We start from the raw sequence: 17394 nt of genomic DNA on the forward strand, positions 1-17394 counted from the left end.
ACGAACACGCCCCAGTGGCCCGGATTTGAAAACGGCTGTATAAGCAGACCCTGTATGAGTAGCCTAATGTACTTTAATCAATTGCTGAGCGCAAAAGTAGAATTGTGTCAAACAAGGCAAAGTTTAGTATTCAATTAACTCGGCTAGTGATGGCAAACTCTCAATTCGAACGTTGGACTCGATAGAGGGTTGTTTTGATCAGATGTCGATTTTTTATATTTCCCGTTCAACATTGCTATTTCGCAACATTCTCCATGCCACATAAAAAAATGGAAACTTCTAGTCGCTCGAGCAATTTTCAACCCTGCTTCTTGCAGAACAATAATGACCTAGACCCCCATACTTTTTAAAGCCTTCATGTCCATACCTTATTAAGAATTAAAAAAGAAATTGTCAGATCAAGACAACTACAGAGATACCCCCTTTAGGTTAATTGTATGCAAGGAGCTCGGATCTTGTCGGGAGGCGCTCAATGGAGCGGGAGGCGAACAGGGAGCCACTCACTAGGGTTAAGTGCACTACGGTCTATATAGGCTGCTCACGCTCCCTTGTACGTCATGTGGTATATGGTAACCTCCTCTTTTTAGCAATTGAGTGATGTTCTCTATATATAGGGGTACTCTAGCCAGGCAAGCAAGGCCCTCCTTCTTTACATCTAAATTCCGGCTACCCAAAATGAATTTAATGACTATTTCCCAATCATTGGATGAAGCTTACAACAAGCATTCCATTATTCCCGATGTTGTCGACAAGTTTGATACACAAGGTTTGCTCACCATTGAGTACTCTAAAGACCACCATGTCACCTTGGGCAACACTTTGAAGGTAGCTGACACCCAGCACATCCCCACCATACAGTTCACCTTGAACTCCCCTAACCAGGAGAAGGAATTGCAAGTGAACAGTGACGACAAGTTCACCTTGGTCTTGACTGATCCAGATGCACCAACCAGAGGTGACAAGAAGTGGTCCGAATACGCCCACTGGCTCGTCACAGACTTGCCTTTGAACACCAACAATGCTGACTCGGAGGAATCCTTGTCGACAATCTTGGACATCAGCAAGGGTAATGAGCTTTTGAGCTACGTCGGCCCAGCTCCTCCAGAGAAGACCGGAAAGCACAGGTATGTTTTCTTGTTGTACAAGCAGGACCCCAAGGCCAACTTGGTTACTCCACCAGACAGACCCACTTGGGGTACTGAGCTGCCTGGCTCGGGAGTCAGAGACTATTTCAAGAAGCACGGCGGCAGCTCTCAATTGTTGGCCGTAAACTTCTTCTTTGCTCAAAACGAAGTCCAGGAGTAGATAGAATGTCTGAATCCGAAAGGTCTTCCCACGTTTCGTTGTAGTTACCTCAATCTCGCAGAGCTGTAGTCTTTCGGGCTCACCACCAAACCTTTGCCCTTAATGGCACCTCTATATATCGTCTCGATGATATCAATCATCTCTTGTTTGCTGTCTATTAGGAAATTGAGCTTGTTGTTGTTGCCAGTGCCGAAGTCACACATCATGTGTTTGTTGCGGTAAAAGAACATCACTGTGCAAGGATCGTAAAGCTCGTACATTTCATTGAAATCAGGAACCTGTTCTATGTCACAGACATATATAGCGGCAAAGTTCTTCACCTTCTCGGCGATACCGTAAAGTACTTCATCCATTATCATACACAGGCGGTCATAGTCCTTGCCAAAACGGATGATGACAAGTCTTTCATCTTCGGATAAGATGGCCTGATCGACATGCCAACCAGTTCGTAGATGGGGAAGAAAGATGGAGCTCATTGGTGTGTAAAGAAGCTTTAAAGATGAGGTTCCTATGTGCGAGGCAGAGCCGCACTGGCTTTTTTTTGCAACCACTTTGTACCAGTTGTGTTCCACAAAAATGTCAGGTAATGAAGACTTCGAAACTGAAATCATCAACTGTGAAACCGACAAGGAGGTGACTAGTTCGGATGAGAGTTTCCTTGAAGAAAAACCGCACTACTACACCCGATTCAAGATTCGAGATCATGTCAAAGCGCTATTCAAGGCTAACGATGGCATAACGATTGATGAGAGGGAAGTGAGTAGATCGTCTGAAGTTAGCCCCCCGCGTCATTTAATCAGTTGCCTGGCTACAAAGATGATTATATCTAATGAGCACGATTGTCTCATATATCATCATCTCAAGACCGAGAGGCAACTTAAGCGGAGGACCAATCTCAAGGTATTTCCTAGCCAGTGGCGTTTATGGATTCAAAAAGACGAAAATGACGAGAAGGTTGAGTCGAAGATGAAAGTCGACAATACGGAGGCACTAGGACTCATGATTAGAACGATCAACGCAGAATACACAATGAGAAAAAAGTTGCATTTGCTAAGAGCAGAGGTTTCGCCAACATCAAAGAATATCTACTCGAAGCTGTCGATATTTATGAAAGTCCTGCCACCTGACGAACTCCATTGCTTTCAGGTGTTTGCGAGGGTAATTTCATTAGACAAGATTTCGCAGCCAATGAGTATTAAGGGTATGTGTGTCGCTAGGCAAAAAGACCATCACAACTAACAATGCAGTTCCAACTATAGGTATTTCCTTACTGAAAGCAACAGAAGAGTACTCTCTCATCGTTTTATGGATAGGTGAACCCGCGGGAACTCCCGATGAGAAGGCCGTTTACGAGATGCTTGAGGCACTCACTCATCAAGTTGAAGCACCATACGTCGATGTAATCCAAACATCAATCCTAGTGAACCACGACTCAAAGGAAACCATAGAAATGTTCCCTCATGAATCTGAATCTTTGGAAAGTGTCTAAAATCTGGGGTATATCACGTGTGGCTTATCGAGATCTACAATAGATTTTTTCAGCATCTTTTTTTTTTTTTTTTTTCCGGTAGTAACCAAGACAAGCACCAGTGTATAATTAAGATGACCGAAATCGAACTTGGTATCACCGCTGACATGCATGTCCATCTTCGTGATGGTAAAATGATGGATCTCATTACTCCCACTGTCAGGGAAGGTGGTGTGTCCATCGCATATGTGATGCCCAACTTGGTTCCTCCCATCACCACCATTGATCGTGTGGTCCAGTACAAGAATGATCTCCAGAAACTTTCACCAAAAACGACTTTCTTGATGAGTTTTTACTTGTGCAAAGACTTGACGCCCGAGCTTATCAATGAGGCGGCTAAGATTGGTGCAATCCATGGTGTCAAATGCTACCCAGCTGGTGTCACCACCAACTCCTCTGCTGGTGTTGACCCCAACGACTTCTCGAGTTTTTACCCAATCTTCAAGGCCCTTGAGGAAAACAACCTTGTTCTTAACTTGCATGGCGAGAAGCCACCTTCCAAGGACGAAGACATCCATGTCTTGAACGCAGAGCCCCAATTCATGCCTGCTCTCCTCAAGTTGCACCGTGATTTCCCCAACTTGAAGATTATTTTGGAGCACTGTACAACAGAGAGCGCCATCAACACAATCCGTCAAATTCACAAGGAGAACCCTGCGTCGAAGGTCGCAGCTACCATCACTGCCCACCATCTCTCCTTAACTATCGACGCATGGGCAGGAAACCCAATTAATTTCTGTAAACCTGTTGCCAAGTTGCCTGCTGATATGAGAGCCTTGGTTGAGGCCGCCACCTCTGGCGAGAAATACTTTTTCTTTGGTTCGGATTCGGCTCCCCACCCTATCGAGAACAAGGCTAAGCACACTGGCGTCTGCGCAGGCGTTTACACGCAAAGCAACGCCATTGCCTATGTTGCGGAGGTTTTCGAGGCGGCTGGAAAGCTCGAAAATTTACGTAAATTTGTTTCTGAAAATGGACGGGAGTTTTATCAGATCAAGGATGAAGACTTGGTGAGTCAAGATAAGGCGGTGCTTGTTCGTCGCGATAACGCTGTACCGCAGGTAATTGGCAACGACAAATTAGAAGTTGTGCCCTTCAAGGCGGGAGACACTTTGAAATACGCTGTTGAGTGGAGATAGATAAATTTTTTTGGGAGTGGGATAAGAAAGTGGGGGAATAGATTTCATCTTTTTCGAAGAAAAATAAATAAAGTTAGACAACAAATTCAGTACATAGTGAAGAGGAAAGTTGCTGTTCTTACGCACCAATAAAAGTATACCATAGTATTACTTCGAGTCCCAAAAACTTAGAATTAAGCTTTAAAAAAGCCACTAGCGAAACAGGAAAGTTTGGCCGAAACAGTGCTTGGAACCGAATACTGAGAGGCCTGCATGGACCAGGGGCTGCACAGCTGCCAAACCAGAGGTGAGATGACTATTGGAGACCTGGCATATTCGTGATATCTGCTAAATGCATAGCGTCACTGCCACGAGCCGTCCAGCGTGATTTCCAGAAGTTCGTTGATAACGATTCAAGTATGAAGTTTAATGAGAATATTGCAATGGGTGCACAACTCGGGCAAAAGGGACAATGCTCGGATGCAACCGAAAACGCAAGAAGATTCCACGGTCGCGAGTCGAGCACCGATCTTGCTATTGCCGCATGGACCCTTCGGAAATTCACGCGTCGTTAATTACGACAGTAATTGATCAGGATGAAACGGCATCAAAAGAAACAATTCGTTCGGTTAGGCACAGTACTGCGTTGAAGCGTTCCAAGCAACGCACGGAAGCAACCACGCAGATTGCGTGTTAAGTGTCTTGTGAGAGATTTGGATCAGCGCGAGAGCATCGACATACTGCCCGAACAATCCGAATTTCAGAAACCTTCAAGAACCAGTAATCCGCTATTTTATCACCGTAATTGCTAGCCTCAGTCAATCGTCCCCTTTGTACGACCTAAGACCCCACGTTTCAGCACTAGCCATGTGGTGCTAAAAGGCGCTGTGCGACTCGGCTAATACTCATGAGACTGAAAAGTGCCCTCGTGGGGGTTACCTTGCGGGTCCAAGGTGACAGAATACAAGTACCGGGGACAACCACAAGAGGGCTGACGAAAATTAAGTTAGGTCATAGGCAACTTTATCTAAAAGCCTCCACGTTTTAGGTGCCGCTACATTCCAAGATAAGAGCCCGATTGAAAGGGAAAAATGATCCTCGCTATCGCGAACCGGGTCTATTAGCTAATTTTTGTCACGTTCGTCCATCTGCGGGTGCGGCAACCGTGCAGCACAGATAGGCTTTGTTCTTCTTTTTTTTTTTTTTTTTTTTTTTTTTGCTTCTCATACGGCGCTTTTGGTCGCAGTGAGTACTGCTAGCCTCACATAGTGCATTTGCCCGGCCAATCCCACGCATATAAAACCCTGCTGATCCGCAATTCACACCATTCATTATTTTTCACTTCTCCATTATTTCCTTAAAACAAGGGGTTCAATTGCCAAGCAGTCCCTTACTTTAGTTCTCACTGATCTTCCTGTCAAATTCCCTTGGCAACGGGCTACTTTTTTTACTTGGCACACATTCATCAATGTCTAGCAGAGACTTACCGCATTCTGTCAGAGATGCCTTCTGCGGATGGTATGAAAGAATTCCTGGCGAATTAGCCTTGACTAAGGCTCAGCGTGAGAGGAATTCGGCTTTGGCGGAAGAGGCTGACGCCGAAAACGAAAAGGCGGTCAGAAAAGTCCAGTTCAAGAACTTGTGGCCTGCCTTCATCTCCGGTGCCGGTCTCTTCTCTGATGGTTACGTCAATAACTCCATCTCTGCTGTTACCACCTGTTTGTCTACCATTTACCCAAACCAGTACGCCGAGTCGAATGCTATCTCCAATGTTGCAGCTATCGCTTTCGCCGGTACGGTCTTGGGTCAGTTATCTTTCGGATACATTTCCGACCATTTCGCTAGGAAGGGTGGTATGTTGGCCGCCAACATCATCCTTATCGTCTTCACCCTTCTCTGTGCTGTTGCCACATGGGGTGTCACCCCAGAGGGCATGTTCGCCGCCTTGACCACTTTCCGTTTCTTCTTGGGTGTAGGTATTGGTGCTGAATATCCTACCTCTTCTGTCATTGCATCTGAATTCGCCAACCAGTTGCCTGCTGGTCACAGAAACAGATACTTTGTCTGGTTCACCAACTCTTGCATTGACTTCGGTTACGTGGTTGCCGCTTTCGTGCCTATGGTCTTGTTGTGGATCTTCTCTGACAGACACTTGGAGCCTGTTTGGAGATTGACCCTCGGCCTTGGTGTTTTTCCTCCATTTGCCCTCTTCTTTATGAGAAGAAAGATGAAGAACTCTGAATCGTACGAGAAGACAAACATGAAGTCTGTGAAGAAGTTCCCATGGTGGCTCGTTGTTAAATTTTACTGGTTCAGATTATCAATCGTTTCCATCGTGTGGTTCATTTACGATTTCTCCGCTTACTCCTTCGGTCTTTACTCGAACTACATTTTGGGAATCATTATTCCTGATCATGACATGTACAAGTCATTTGGATGGAACGTTGTTTTCAACCTCTTCTATATTCCAGGTACATTCATCGGTGGTTTCGCTACTGATTACTTCGGCCCTCGTCTTACTATGGCTGGTGGTCTTGCCGCACAGGCAATTGTCGGCTTTGGTATGACGGCCGGTTATAAGACTTTAAAGCACCAGATTGGTGGCTTTGTTGTTGTATATGGTGTCTTCTCTGCCTTGGGTGAGTTTGGCCCAGGTAACAACGTCGGCTGTTTGGCTTCCAAGACTTCAGCCACTGCTGTTAGAGGTCAGTACTATGGTATTGCTGCTGCCATTGGTAAGGTGGGTGCTTTCGTCGGTACTTACATTTTCCCCATCATCTTGAAGAACAATGGTGGTGCCGACTCTGACGAAGGTGTCAGAACTGCATTCTATATCTCTTCTGGTTTGTGTCTTTTCTCCGCTGTCTTGACCTTGTTCTTCTGTCCATCTGTCGGCCAGGAAGCCATCAATGACGAGGACAAGAACTTCATTCAGTACTTGAAGGTCAACGGCTATGACCTTTCCAACTTGGGTGATGGTACCCTCGTTAATGAATACGAGGAGTCTGGAGAGAGCTTCAATGATCCTAAGGACAAGATGGAGCCTCGTGTGCACCAGGGCTCAGCCTCTGACACCTCCTCAACCGAAGAGAAGAAGACATAAACGTCTGTCCGAGCGACTTCAAATTTACTTTAGTTCGTCAGATCACTTTGATCACGTTTGGAATAGGTAACTTATTTAGGATCTTTATAAAAATTTTTTAGAGAACAGTGAGATCTGTAGTATTAGTCTATCCTTCTGGTTGCCTTGACTACCACGGGGATCATACCTCCTGTGGAAATGGCGAAGGGTCTATGGTTGAAGACAGTCAAGAGTTCGCTGATGGTTCCCGCATGAGATGTAGTGGAAATGAAAGTGTTAGCTAATGCTTTTTCACGATCGACAGCATTTGCTTGGCTGTCCCAGTCCTTCTCAAACAATTCCTGGCAGAAATCGTTGGTCCTCACACAATGATGATGGTGGGTTTCTTGCTCGTCAGTATGAAGAGAATCCTCTTCCAGGAAACCGTCCTCAAACTCATAACCGTATTCCAGGAACCTCTTTTCTATAATGCTTTTTGTACTTCTTTTATTGCATGTATGGGAGCCATACCGCTCTCTAAGCTTCTCCACAATTACGGCCTTTTGATCCGCCGATCTGAGTCCCTCCCAGGTATACTGTAGAGTCCACATTGATCTTTGCAACGGAGAAACATAGAATTTGTCTGGCAATGGAGCACCATGCTCCTTGATCTCCTTCTCCCACACTTCATGATTCTGTCTAGCCTGCTCAATGCCCTTTTCAGATAGCATGGTATCAGGACCATATTCCAACTCACCATCGGTATTGAGATGAGACCATTTTTCAGACCAGGCTTGGATTCCGTACTTGTCGACAACGATGTTATGGAATCCTTCACCATGTCTAGCACATGTGACGAGCTTGTACACCTCATTAGGTTTAGCATTTCTATTCAAGTCCTTCAATTCCTCAATGAGGTCGTCCCAAGATTTGAGTCGTCCAATGTTGTTGAAGGCATAGTTAAACTTCACATCATCGGTCTTCTCATCCGACTGTGCAAAGAAGCCCGGTACCACTTCAAAAGACCATTTGAAATTGTCTCTCAGCTTCTCATCTTGAAGTGCTTTTGTAACCGTTTCTGCGAACCACTCTCTAACATCTAGATGACCAAGAGCATCGTGGCGATCTTGGATTGACGGAATTAAAAGGGACATGCTGTGAAAATTGGTGACCCAGCGATGCTCTATAAGTACGCGAGTAGTTCAATGGGTAGAATTTCGGAGTAGCGTTTCGCAAAGCCTAAAAATCCGTTACGAGGTCCCCCACGTACCCCACCTACGCAGTCTCTACACCTCACTTTTATCAGTTTATACTAAAATACACTCAGGGTATGGAGACCCTGCATCTTCATCTAACATCATTCTTGTCATCACGTCTTTCTGGAGGAGCCGCCTTTGAAATCTGGCTTGAAGTCTGGCTTCTTCACTCCAGATGATGCACCCTTCTTCCGCACCTTGAACTTCGTCACGAGAGGTATATGATCAGAGGCAAAATGCGCGTTGGGAATACCAATATGGTGACTCATATACTCTTCGTCAGCTTTACTAAGCAAACCCTGCACCTGCAAGGTAGGCGTGGTGTACCAAACGTAGTCGATCACATCAGTGAAAGTTGGCGTGTAATTAGTGAACGGGAAGTCAGATGCAATGTGGTCGTAAGCCGACTTCAACTTGAAGGAGTGATGGAATCCTTCGTCTGTGAATCTTCCGTAGTCCTTGCCCTCCAAGTCCTCGTGCTTAGACACTGAACCAGTGGAGAACAATTGATACACCGCACTGTTCTTCGTAGAGTTGAAATCACCGCAAATGATAACCGACGAATTTTTAATCTCTTCCTGATTAGAGGTGTGGTTGAATTTCTTGATGACTCCCAGCAATTCCTCCAACAAAATACCAACTTGCAATGCCTTCACATCGTTGAACGCAGGGTCCCAATGCAAGTGAGTATTCACAAAGATTATCTTCTCGCCTGTCTCAATGTGCTGTAGTTGAACAATTAAGGCAATATGATCCTTGTTCATGAATCTGTTGAACAAATCCTTTGTCTTCTTGTATTTGTCTGAGCCCATGCACACAGTGTTGTACTCGAAGTTTTGCTTTTGAACAAATTGAAACTTTGAAGCACGGTAGAAAGTGGCACAACCATCAACCTTCTTGGATTCAAGTTCACCCATGGTTTTGGATCTTGTCTTACTGAAGAAGAAGCCCTTGTACCCAACATTCTGCATGAGGGGTACCCAGAATTCATGGAAAGTACGAGTTTCAACCTCTTGCAAGCAAATAACATCAGTTGCAAGTGCAAGGATTTCTTCTTTCAATGCGTTCTTCCTGTGCTCCCAATCCAAAGCCCAAGATGGAGTGTATTGGTACAACTTCGTGGTAGCATAGTGCTGACACAAGGTGTTGTACGACATCAAGGTGAAAGTACTTGATGCATCAGCATTAGCATGATCGTCGGAGTATGCATTTGGATTAGTCACAGGATCGATAATTTCACCATCTTCCTTTAACAAAAGCCATGATCTTGGTTTTGGCTCCGCGTAAGTAGGTTCCATGTCCCTATAATAGTTAATCAAGGCTTTAGGTCCACTCTCAGCCACCAAGTTTGCAATTTTCAAGTCGATTGGATTTCCCTCAATACCTAAAAACAACAACTCTATCAAATTCCTGAACTCAATTGGAAAAGTCTTAATGTTGTTGTCAAAGAGGTAAAGGTAACGTAAGTTGTAACAAAGACCCAACTCAGGAGGCACCTCAGTGATTCTGTTATGTGACAAGTCCAAAACTCTCAAACCACGTAATTCTTTGATTTGTTTAGGAATCGAAGTGAGCTTGTTGTAATTCAAGTAAAGGCTCTCCAAAAAATCGTACCTGAATAATTTAGGAGAGAGGTTCAACAAGCCTTGGCCAGATAAGTCCAAATGGCACCACAATTGCTTACCGTGAGATCTAGCCATCAATCTTTGTTCTTCATCTTCCTCCAAATCCATCTTCTTATTTCTCATCAATGCGGCTGGAGTGTTAGGAGTTTGGGCGGCCAACTGCTGCTTCTCCTGTTCCTTCAATGCATTGACAATGGTCTTGGTGGCCTCGATCAACGAGACTGTCTTCACATCGTTATATGGGTTTTTGTTCTTTCTCAGATTCTGAGCGTACTGCTTTGCGTAAAAATGTGGAATATCTTCACTGCGAGACAACTGGCACAACAGTGTCTGATGCTGCCAATACAATGTGTTGGGATCATCAACATTAATAGCGCTCACCTTCGCCGCAGCAGGCTGGAAGCCTCCAGCAGCCAACTGAACATTCAGAGGCTGAGAGGATTGTGGCTGTTGGCCTTGCAGGGGCTGCTGCTGCAGCAGCTGAAGAGGCTGTTGTAACATGCTGGCTTGCTGGTTCATGAACTTCTGTGGGTTCAAATTGGGTGGTTGTTGAAGCGTCTGCTGGTACTGATTCAACACCTGATCACCTTGAGCCTGCCCCTGCTGAGTTTGGAATTGCAGCGGAGGAAAAAAGCCAGGTCCAGGTGCCAGGTTGAATGAGTTACCATTCCGTTGGTAATATTGAGAGTCCGCATACATACCATCTTGCGTGCCAGGGTATTGAGGACCAGAGGCGGCACTTTGCTGCTGGTTCTGAGGTTGACCCTGTTGCAATTGCTGGAGCAAGATCTGCTGTGATGGTATGCCTGGTTGCAGATTCAGCTGGAACTTTTGATTTATGTTCATCGCCTATTCGCTTGAGCTTTCCACCGGGATTTCAGAACACGCTTAAAATCTTTAGGATTTTCGGTGCAACCAGTGGTCAAGCTAATCCTTCTTTGCCGAAGTTTACCGGATTGTCTAATGTCTCCAGATACAGCTGTGTTTGTGAAACGGCGTCGACTCTTCGTTGAACAAGAAAAAACGTTGGGCAGCGAATTCGGGGAAGTATGGCACCACAAAACAAGCTCTATTTCGCTATAAGGCTTTATTGGGTGAGGAATTTCCTTGATTGGATAAAATCACTGACAAATTCTTTGATCGACTCAAGTTGGCGAAGATTGATTGTTACTCGGGTTGAACATCTAGACAGGGCAGTTTTCGTTGCAGGTCACGTTACTTGATGTGTATTGCACGACTATCACCACATCTATTAATTGAACTTTTGCCATCAAATTCGGGGGATTTGAAATTATGGGCGAAAAAAAGCAAAGAAAAATTGGGAATATTAACGAAAAGTATCTATCTATTGTCTGGGGTGATGGGCCGGGACATTGCAATGAAAATCCACCGGCTGCGAAAATAGGCTCGATTTTATGCGTAGTCAATTTCAGACACTAAGGCAATGTGGTCTGATGGGAATTGTCTATCAGGAAAGCCGGGTGCATTTAGGCTGTAGTTCTTTTCGACCTTGCCGAGTACCTTTGTCGAGACCAACTGGTTCTTGGAGAACCATATGTGGTCCAAAACAGCAGTGAGACTTCTAGTATAACTCGTAAAATCAAGAGTTTCCGAGAGAGAATTATCAAGAAGGGGTCCATAGGCAGGGGAAAGAGCGAATGGATTCTTGATATAAGTTTCTACCTCCTCTCCATCAAGCAACGACCCATACTCACGGGAGTTGAACTCCTGAGCAGTATCTATGTTAACTCTTCCTCTTGAAAGAAGACGGTAGACTGACGACGTTGGCGTAGAATTGAAGTCACCACACATCAAAACAGGAGGGTTTTCAAGTTCTGAGTCTGCAACAAACCTGGCGAGCGCATTGAGAAGGAGCTTGGTTTGCAATAACTTGACATCATTGAATGCCGGCAGCCAATACAAATGCGTGTTTGTGATAAACAAATGAGTCTTCTTGAACTTGTCGTAGAGATGCGCTAAAATAGCCACGGTGTTCCGGGGTATAAGTCTCGAATTGACGTCCTCGGTGAGGTCGAACCTGTCGCCATGATCAGCGACATAGCCGCCAAAGTGAAAATTTCTCGACTCGATGAGATCGAACCTGGATTTGTTGAAGAATATGCCAACGCCGTCCATGAACTCGGGTGGCCTTGTTCCCCAATATGCTGGCTGCGGCTTTCTCAAATAGATCAGCTGGTAATTATCTAGCGGAAACAGATTTCGCCAGAAGTTCTGATATACCAGACATTCAAGTTCTTGAAAGCACATTATATCGCACCGTAGTTGTTTAATCGTGCTGTTTATGAGCGGGAATCTGTAATGAGGCCAGTCAAGATACTGAGGATCAAGGTATTCGAACACCTGTTTCCAAACGTAATGCTGTGAAAGGAGATTGAAAGACATAACTGAGAAGGACTGAGGTGTCAGTTCACGAAGTCGTATCCAATTCCGATAAGCTAAGGCATCGTAGTCCGCAGGTGGCTGAATCTGGGTATGGGGATATATCGGTGGAGTTGATTCGAGATGGAATCTTGATGAGCAATGTAGTGATCGACATGCCAGTGGAGAAAACCTCGACGGTATTTTTAACATGCCGCTGCTGAGCGTGTGACACTGCGTGCTTATAAGATCGGAGATGGCAAGTAGATGCGTTGTGTATCCTGATGCGCAGTAACACCGAGGTAGCAAAGACCGACACGGAAGGTATCAAGCCACTAACAAAAACATGACGATTGTAGCCGAGATAATTTCAAGAACTCTCTAAATCTCCACTAACGGCAGCAAATCCGCACGTTGGCGACGGAGTTTTGCTAGCCTTTCTTCGCTAATAGGACCCTTAAGGAGCTTCCTGTTCACACCCCTACATAGGCCCTTCGACAACGTACAGACGTCACAATTCGAAATCTGCGAGTTGCAAACGGTTTGACCGAATCCCACCAATAACGGATTGACCTGTGCCCAAAGCCTGCGTGGAAGCCACAGTTCGAGCTCCAACCGAGTGGCCTCAGGCTTATCGGTTTTTCGCACCCAACCCCATTTCTGCGCTAAGCGGTGGATATGCACATCCACCCCAATACCACTGTTGATGCCCCAGCCGAACTGGAGAAGCAAATGCCCCATTTTGGGACCCACTCCAGGAAGCTCAACGACTTCCTCGATTGTTTTAGGAATATCGCCATTGTGCTTCTCGTGAAGTAGGTCACAGGCTTTCTTTATGTACATGGCCTTCCTGCGGTGGAAGCCCACACGCTTGATAAGCTCATCGAGCTCAGATTCAGTGGAAGAGCGGACAGCCTCGATGCAAACGCCATTTTCAAAACCTTTGGAAATGAAATGGGCTTTCATGTTCTGCAGCGCCTCGTAGTTGATCTCGTCCTTCGTCTGGGAAGAAAGCATAAGCAGAATGAGGAGCTGAAACCGGTAGAGCTGAGGCCGATTTTGCAGTAATGCTGGCGAAAGAGTATCGGGCATTTTTTCACAGCCCATAGAGTCCACAGGCGTGGCGATCTTGGCCCTCATGGCAATAATCTCATTGTAGATGTGTTGCCAGTTCTTCGGTTGGCCTTCAGCGAGATCAGAGTCCTTGACCGTGGAGAAACACGTCCCGTTGATAGGAGATACCTCAGCGGAACACGTCTCCTCTTCTTTGACCTCAACCTCTTTGGTGTCCTCTGTCTTTATCGCCTCCGTTTGCACGCGTGTTTCCGTCTTGATGACTTCTTCCTCTTTGACTGGCACCTCCTCTTCGATCTTGACTTCCACGGACTGAAGCTGGAATCTGGACTCCAAACGAGGGGACTTACGTCTTTTCACGTCCTGATCGGCCGCCTTGGTTATGATACGCTTAGAAGGCATGGTTGGACCAAATCAGCGGGAAGATTTGACAGACATAAGGTGGCGCATCTGACTTCGCACAAATTAGGCAAAAAGCAGTCGAAGTCCGAATACCGTTGGCTCTGTACGGGTGAAATTTACACAAAATGCTTTTGGAGCACAATGGGCGTCTCTAGAACAATCCACTTTGAAGCACTAGGGAAGAAACCCGGGGTTTGGTGTTGATCCGTCGAGCCGGCTTTTAGCACATTCAAAGTCCCTTTGTCCGACGGCAGTAAGAAGAGTTATGGGGTTTTCCAAGGAAACCGTAAATTAGCAATTTTGGGCATCAAAAAAGGATCCTGGTTTTTCATTTCACTGACACAAGAGGATTTGTGTTCTGATTTTCGAATCCACCATCTGACGCCTATGGGAGTACATCACAGCAGATTTGCAACCGAGGAGCTCTCATTAGCGCGATAACCAGACGCACAGACTTGACTCATTGATCGCATGTGCAGCGAAGAACACTAGTCAATTTGAAGGGTCTTGTGCGCACTCCACACTCCATCCCCAAGTTTCGAAAGATCCAACAACTACGCTGTTTTTTCCTTGATACCGGCCGTCGACGTGTGGTTCATTAAGTGATTTTGTGTTCAAGCTTTAGCAGCCTATTTATTTGCAATCTCGTTAAATGCCTCCAGATGCTCTAGAACCGCCAAAGGGCTCGGATGCAAAAAAGTCTAAGAGCAAGGGGAAAGTCCAGCTAGATCCACTGAAAACAATTACTGCCCCTGGATCTTCGGTTACAAGGATTGCACAGGCTTGCGATCGATGTCGAGCGAAAAAGTCCAAGTGTGACGGTAAACGACCTGCTTGTTCAGCATGTGCTGCAGTAGGCATCAAGTGTGTTGTATCCGACAAGCTCTCCAGAAGAGCGTTTCCCAAGGGGTACACGGAAACTTTGGAGGAGAGAATCCGCCAGCTTGAGGCAGAAAACACAAAGCTCCAGGGGCTCCTTGATCTTCGAGATGAACAACGAGGGATCAATAGCTCAATTGGCGATGTTTCCAACAGCAGGTCCGATTCTGATCTGGACTCCTCTCGACATAATGAGAGCTCGAATATTCCAAACTTCCTGAACCCTCATTCTGTGCTTCACACACATACTCATGGTGATGGTTGCGCCTGTTGTTCTGGAAGCAATGTTCTCCACGAAAGGCCTGTATCGCTAGCAGGGTCAGTCTACGGTGAGTCTGGAAACGTTTCAGTTCCTCAGTCGGTACTCAGTGAGGATGACGATGACACTCATAGTCTTTTGAGTCTCGAGGACCCGCTGTTCCTGAGCCAAAGCAGACCTTTCGAGACGAGGTTCAATTCATTTCCTAACAAGGAGGTCAGCCCAGCACCAGGCGCTTTCGCTGCTGCCACTGCCATCGAACAAATGCAAAAGATGCCGACTCCTCAAGACCAGCAGTTGGAGGAAGAGAGCAAACAGAAGCTACTTACACATCTTTTAGCCGCTTCAATTCCAAGAAGCACAGAAGAGACGTTATTTATTCCCACACTTCTCGCCAAAATATGCCAGGTCTATGGATATGGGTCAAAGCCTGCCATAATTACAGCAAACGCATTAGCTTCTCTTAAGGAGACGCTAGACTCCCAAAGTCTCTATCAGCCCGACTACAGTGAGGAGGCTGACTTGATGTCTCTCATAATGGACAGAACAGATGTCACCAATTTGAGCCACTACGAAGCCATGAGATTTCTCAAAATGTTACACCTTCCGAACAGAGCAGAGCTCGATCATCTACTCACACTATACTTCAAAGAATGGGGCAATATCATGCCTTTGGTAAACAAGGGTGTATTTCTCAAAAACTTCTTGAAGCTTGATAACCTCGCCGATCACAATGCAGACGAGCCAAGTTACGAATACTCATATGAGCTGACAGAGAAGGTGGGAGCACTTATGGTACTTGTTGTCTCGTTCGGTATCCTCTCACAGAAATTTGAGCTCATGCATTCAAACGACAAGGTGGAGCTTCGTCATAGAGCAGCATTGCTCAATCGTTATGACAAGTTGATCCACGAGTTTATCAAGCCCAATTGTTTAATCACCAAGTACTGTTCTTTACAGTCCCTTCAAATTCTTGCATTGGCCCTTCAGTACTGTCTAGCAATTGGAGACGTCACTACTTGTTATGAACTCCGTGGACGTGTTATTTCAATGGCTCAGCAGCTAAGGTTGCACAGATGTCCTGCTGCTGTGCTCGGACTCAACGGTAAAGACATCAACAATGTGAACCTTCAAAACTTCATGCAAGGTGAGCGTCGTATCTTATTTTGGTGCATCTACTGTCTCGACGCCTATTCCTCTTTGAACTTGGGTATTCCTCGACTTTTGAAGGACTACGAAATCGAGTGTGCTATGCCATTCAGCGGCAGTAGTGAAGATGAAAGAGATAATGAGAATGTCTTGATTGTTAACAATACCAAGTTGACTATTTTCGGCAGAGTCTCCAAACTGGCTCTCAGTCTGATGCAATATTGCAAGGTTTTGGGCAACATTATGGATTCCATTTTCACGAGATCTGGAGATGTGAATGTGTCTGAGCGTGCATTAGAGAAGGACAGAATTTTGGAATGCTGGAGAAGAGATCTTCCACAAGATCTCAAATTTGAGATCGATGTTAATGGCTTTTCTCTTCGGGATCACACGAATATCAAACTAGCAGGAGGAATGGAGGGAACCAATTGGAGTATTTACAGTCGACACCAGCTCGTTATGATATTCTTATACTACCATGCCAAGGTTTTAATTTATTTGCCAATTATTTCCAAATATGGCTACCACCACAACGTTGGTTTGTCCATGAAGGAAAGAGTTGACCTGAAGCAAAGGGATGTTGCAAGTGTGATTTCGAGTATGACAATGATACAGCAATCTTCGATACAGATTTTGGAAGTGATGAAAATAATGGCATCCAACTCAGCATATTCGATTCCAATCCCGATCAATCTACCAAGAGAAAAAGCCCGCTTTGCTTTACTTGTTGCTAAGGGCTCACTTGATTTCATCAAGGGAGGTCCTCTTCATCAGTCGCTGAAAAGCCTTCTTATTCTGACATTGTCAGAGTTTAATCAAGAGACAGAGATGCAGATACCTGGCGGTCTTACACCCAATTCTACGAGACTTCTTGAGCTCTCAATCATGAGCATCTTGGGCATCTCACCGTTGAAGAACTCTAACAACCTAAGAAAGCGGGTCATGCTGGACAGGCCTATTAGCAAACAAGCGGTAATGAGAGACGCTTTATATGTCAACGGAATGGAGGACCAATCATATACCAAACCCAGACAAGCTTCTACTTTTGTGAAGAGCGAGAGCATGGATCTGCCAAGCTTGGACATTCCAACACAAAGTCCTACAATTGACATGAGTAATTCCAACAATGACTCGAATGGATCGTCCAACGAAGAAAGTCTCGAGGAACTTCTTCATTTCGACCCATTCACTATGAACTACAGTAACCAGCTTATGGCGACCGATTTTGCAGCCGACGGATCGCTTGGTCTCGTACCCTTCCTTAATGAAAATCCTGACGAGTACAGAGACGACGATCAAATGAGCGATCGAATTGACGAGGATGGTGGGGCTGTTTCGTTCGGATGGTAATCGGTGCCT

The 17394-nt window shown here is 45.5% G+C and overlaps 10 protein-coding genes across 10 annotated transcripts; 5 read left to right on the top strand and 5 right to left on the bottom strand. All coding sequences in view use genetic code 12, as the record gives it.

The window, feature by feature from the left end:
- Positions 1-675: 675 nt before the first annotated feature.
- TFS1 (Tfs1p) lies at positions 676-1305 on the top strand (the record flags this gene model as incomplete). Its single annotated transcript, XM_025479251.1, has 1 exon — positions 676-1305. One exon carries the CDS (start codon positions 676-678, stop codon positions 1303-1305), a length of 630 nt encoding a protein of 209 aa, XP_025338724.1.
- A 44-nt stretch (positions 1306-1349) lies between these two features.
- On the bottom strand, positions 1350-1781 carry CXQ87_000683 (U4/U6-U5 snRNP complex subunit; the record flags this gene model as incomplete). Its single annotated transcript, XM_025479252.1, has 1 exon — positions 1350-1781. One exon carries the CDS (start codon positions 1779-1781, stop codon positions 1350-1352), a length of 432 nt encoding a protein of 143 aa, XP_025338725.1.
- A 100-nt stretch (positions 1782-1881) lies between these two features.
- Positions 1882-2794, top strand: CXQ87_000684 (uncharacterized protein; the record flags this gene model as incomplete). The annotated part of the gene is made up of 2 exons (XM_025479253.1): positions 1882-2402; positions 2506-2794. The coding sequence occupies 2 exons, from the start codon at positions 1882-1884 to the stop codon at positions 2792-2794; spliced, it is 810 nt and encodes a 269-aa protein (XP_025338726.1).
- A 113-nt stretch (positions 2795-2907) lies between these two features.
- Positions 2908-3972, top strand: URA4 (dihydroorotase; the record flags this gene model as incomplete). The annotated part of the gene is made up of 1 exon (XM_025479254.1): positions 2908-3972. The coding sequence occupies one exon, from the start codon at positions 2908-2910 to the stop codon at positions 3970-3972; it is 1065 nt and encodes a 354-aa protein (XP_025338727.1).
- A 1447-nt stretch (positions 3973-5419) lies between these two features.
- Positions 5420-7054, top strand: CXQ87_000686 (uncharacterized protein; the record flags this gene model as incomplete). Its single annotated transcript, XM_025479255.1, has 1 exon — positions 5420-7054. The coding sequence occupies one exon, from the start codon at positions 5420-5422 to the stop codon at positions 7052-7054; it is 1635 nt and encodes a 544-aa protein (XP_025338728.1).
- A 122-nt stretch (positions 7055-7176) lies between these two features.
- CXQ87_000687 (phosphoglycerate mutase family protein) lies at positions 7177-8166 on the bottom strand (the record flags this gene model as incomplete). The annotated part of the gene is made up of 1 exon (XM_025479256.1): positions 7177-8166. The coding sequence occupies one exon, from the start codon at positions 8164-8166 to the stop codon at positions 7177-7179; it is 990 nt and encodes a 329-aa protein (XP_025338729.1).
- Positions 8167-8381: 215 nt separating this feature from the next.
- Positions 8382-10739, bottom strand: CCR4 (CCR4-NOT core exoribonuclease subunit; the record flags this gene model as incomplete). The annotated part of the gene is made up of 1 exon (XM_025479257.1): positions 8382-10739. One exon carries the CDS (start codon positions 10737-10739, stop codon positions 8382-8384), a length of 2358 nt encoding a protein of 785 aa, XP_025338730.1.
- A 567-nt stretch (positions 10740-11306) lies between these two features.
- On the bottom strand, positions 11307-12296 carry CXQ87_000689 (uncharacterized protein; the record flags this gene model as incomplete). The annotated part of the gene is made up of 1 exon (XM_025479258.1): positions 11307-12296. The coding sequence occupies one exon, from the start codon at positions 12294-12296 to the stop codon at positions 11307-11309; it is 990 nt and encodes a 329-aa protein (XP_025338731.1).
- Positions 12297-12653: 357 nt separating this feature from the next.
- Positions 12654-13748, bottom strand: NTG1 (bifunctional N-glycosylase/AP lyase; the record flags this gene model as incomplete). Its single annotated transcript, XM_025479259.1, has 1 exon — positions 12654-13748. One exon carries the CDS (start codon positions 13746-13748, stop codon positions 12654-12656), a length of 1095 nt encoding a protein of 364 aa, XP_025338732.1.
- Positions 13749-14400: 652 nt separating this feature from the next.
- Positions 14401-17385, top strand: CAT8 (DNA-binding transcription factor; the record flags this gene model as incomplete). Its single annotated transcript, XM_025479260.1, has 1 exon — positions 14401-17385. One exon carries the CDS (start codon positions 14401-14403, stop codon positions 17383-17385), a length of 2985 nt encoding a protein of 994 aa, XP_025338733.1.
- Positions 17386-17394: the final 9 nt, after the last annotated feature.

The sequence above is a fragment of the Candidozyma duobushaemuli genome, assembly GCF_002926085.2.
Source record: "Candidozyma duobushaemuli strain B09383 chromosome Unknown A_B09383, whole genome shotgun sequence".
Lineage (NCBI taxonomy): Eukaryota > Fungi > Ascomycota > Pichiomycetes > Serinales > Metschnikowiaceae > Candidozyma > Candidozyma duobushaemuli.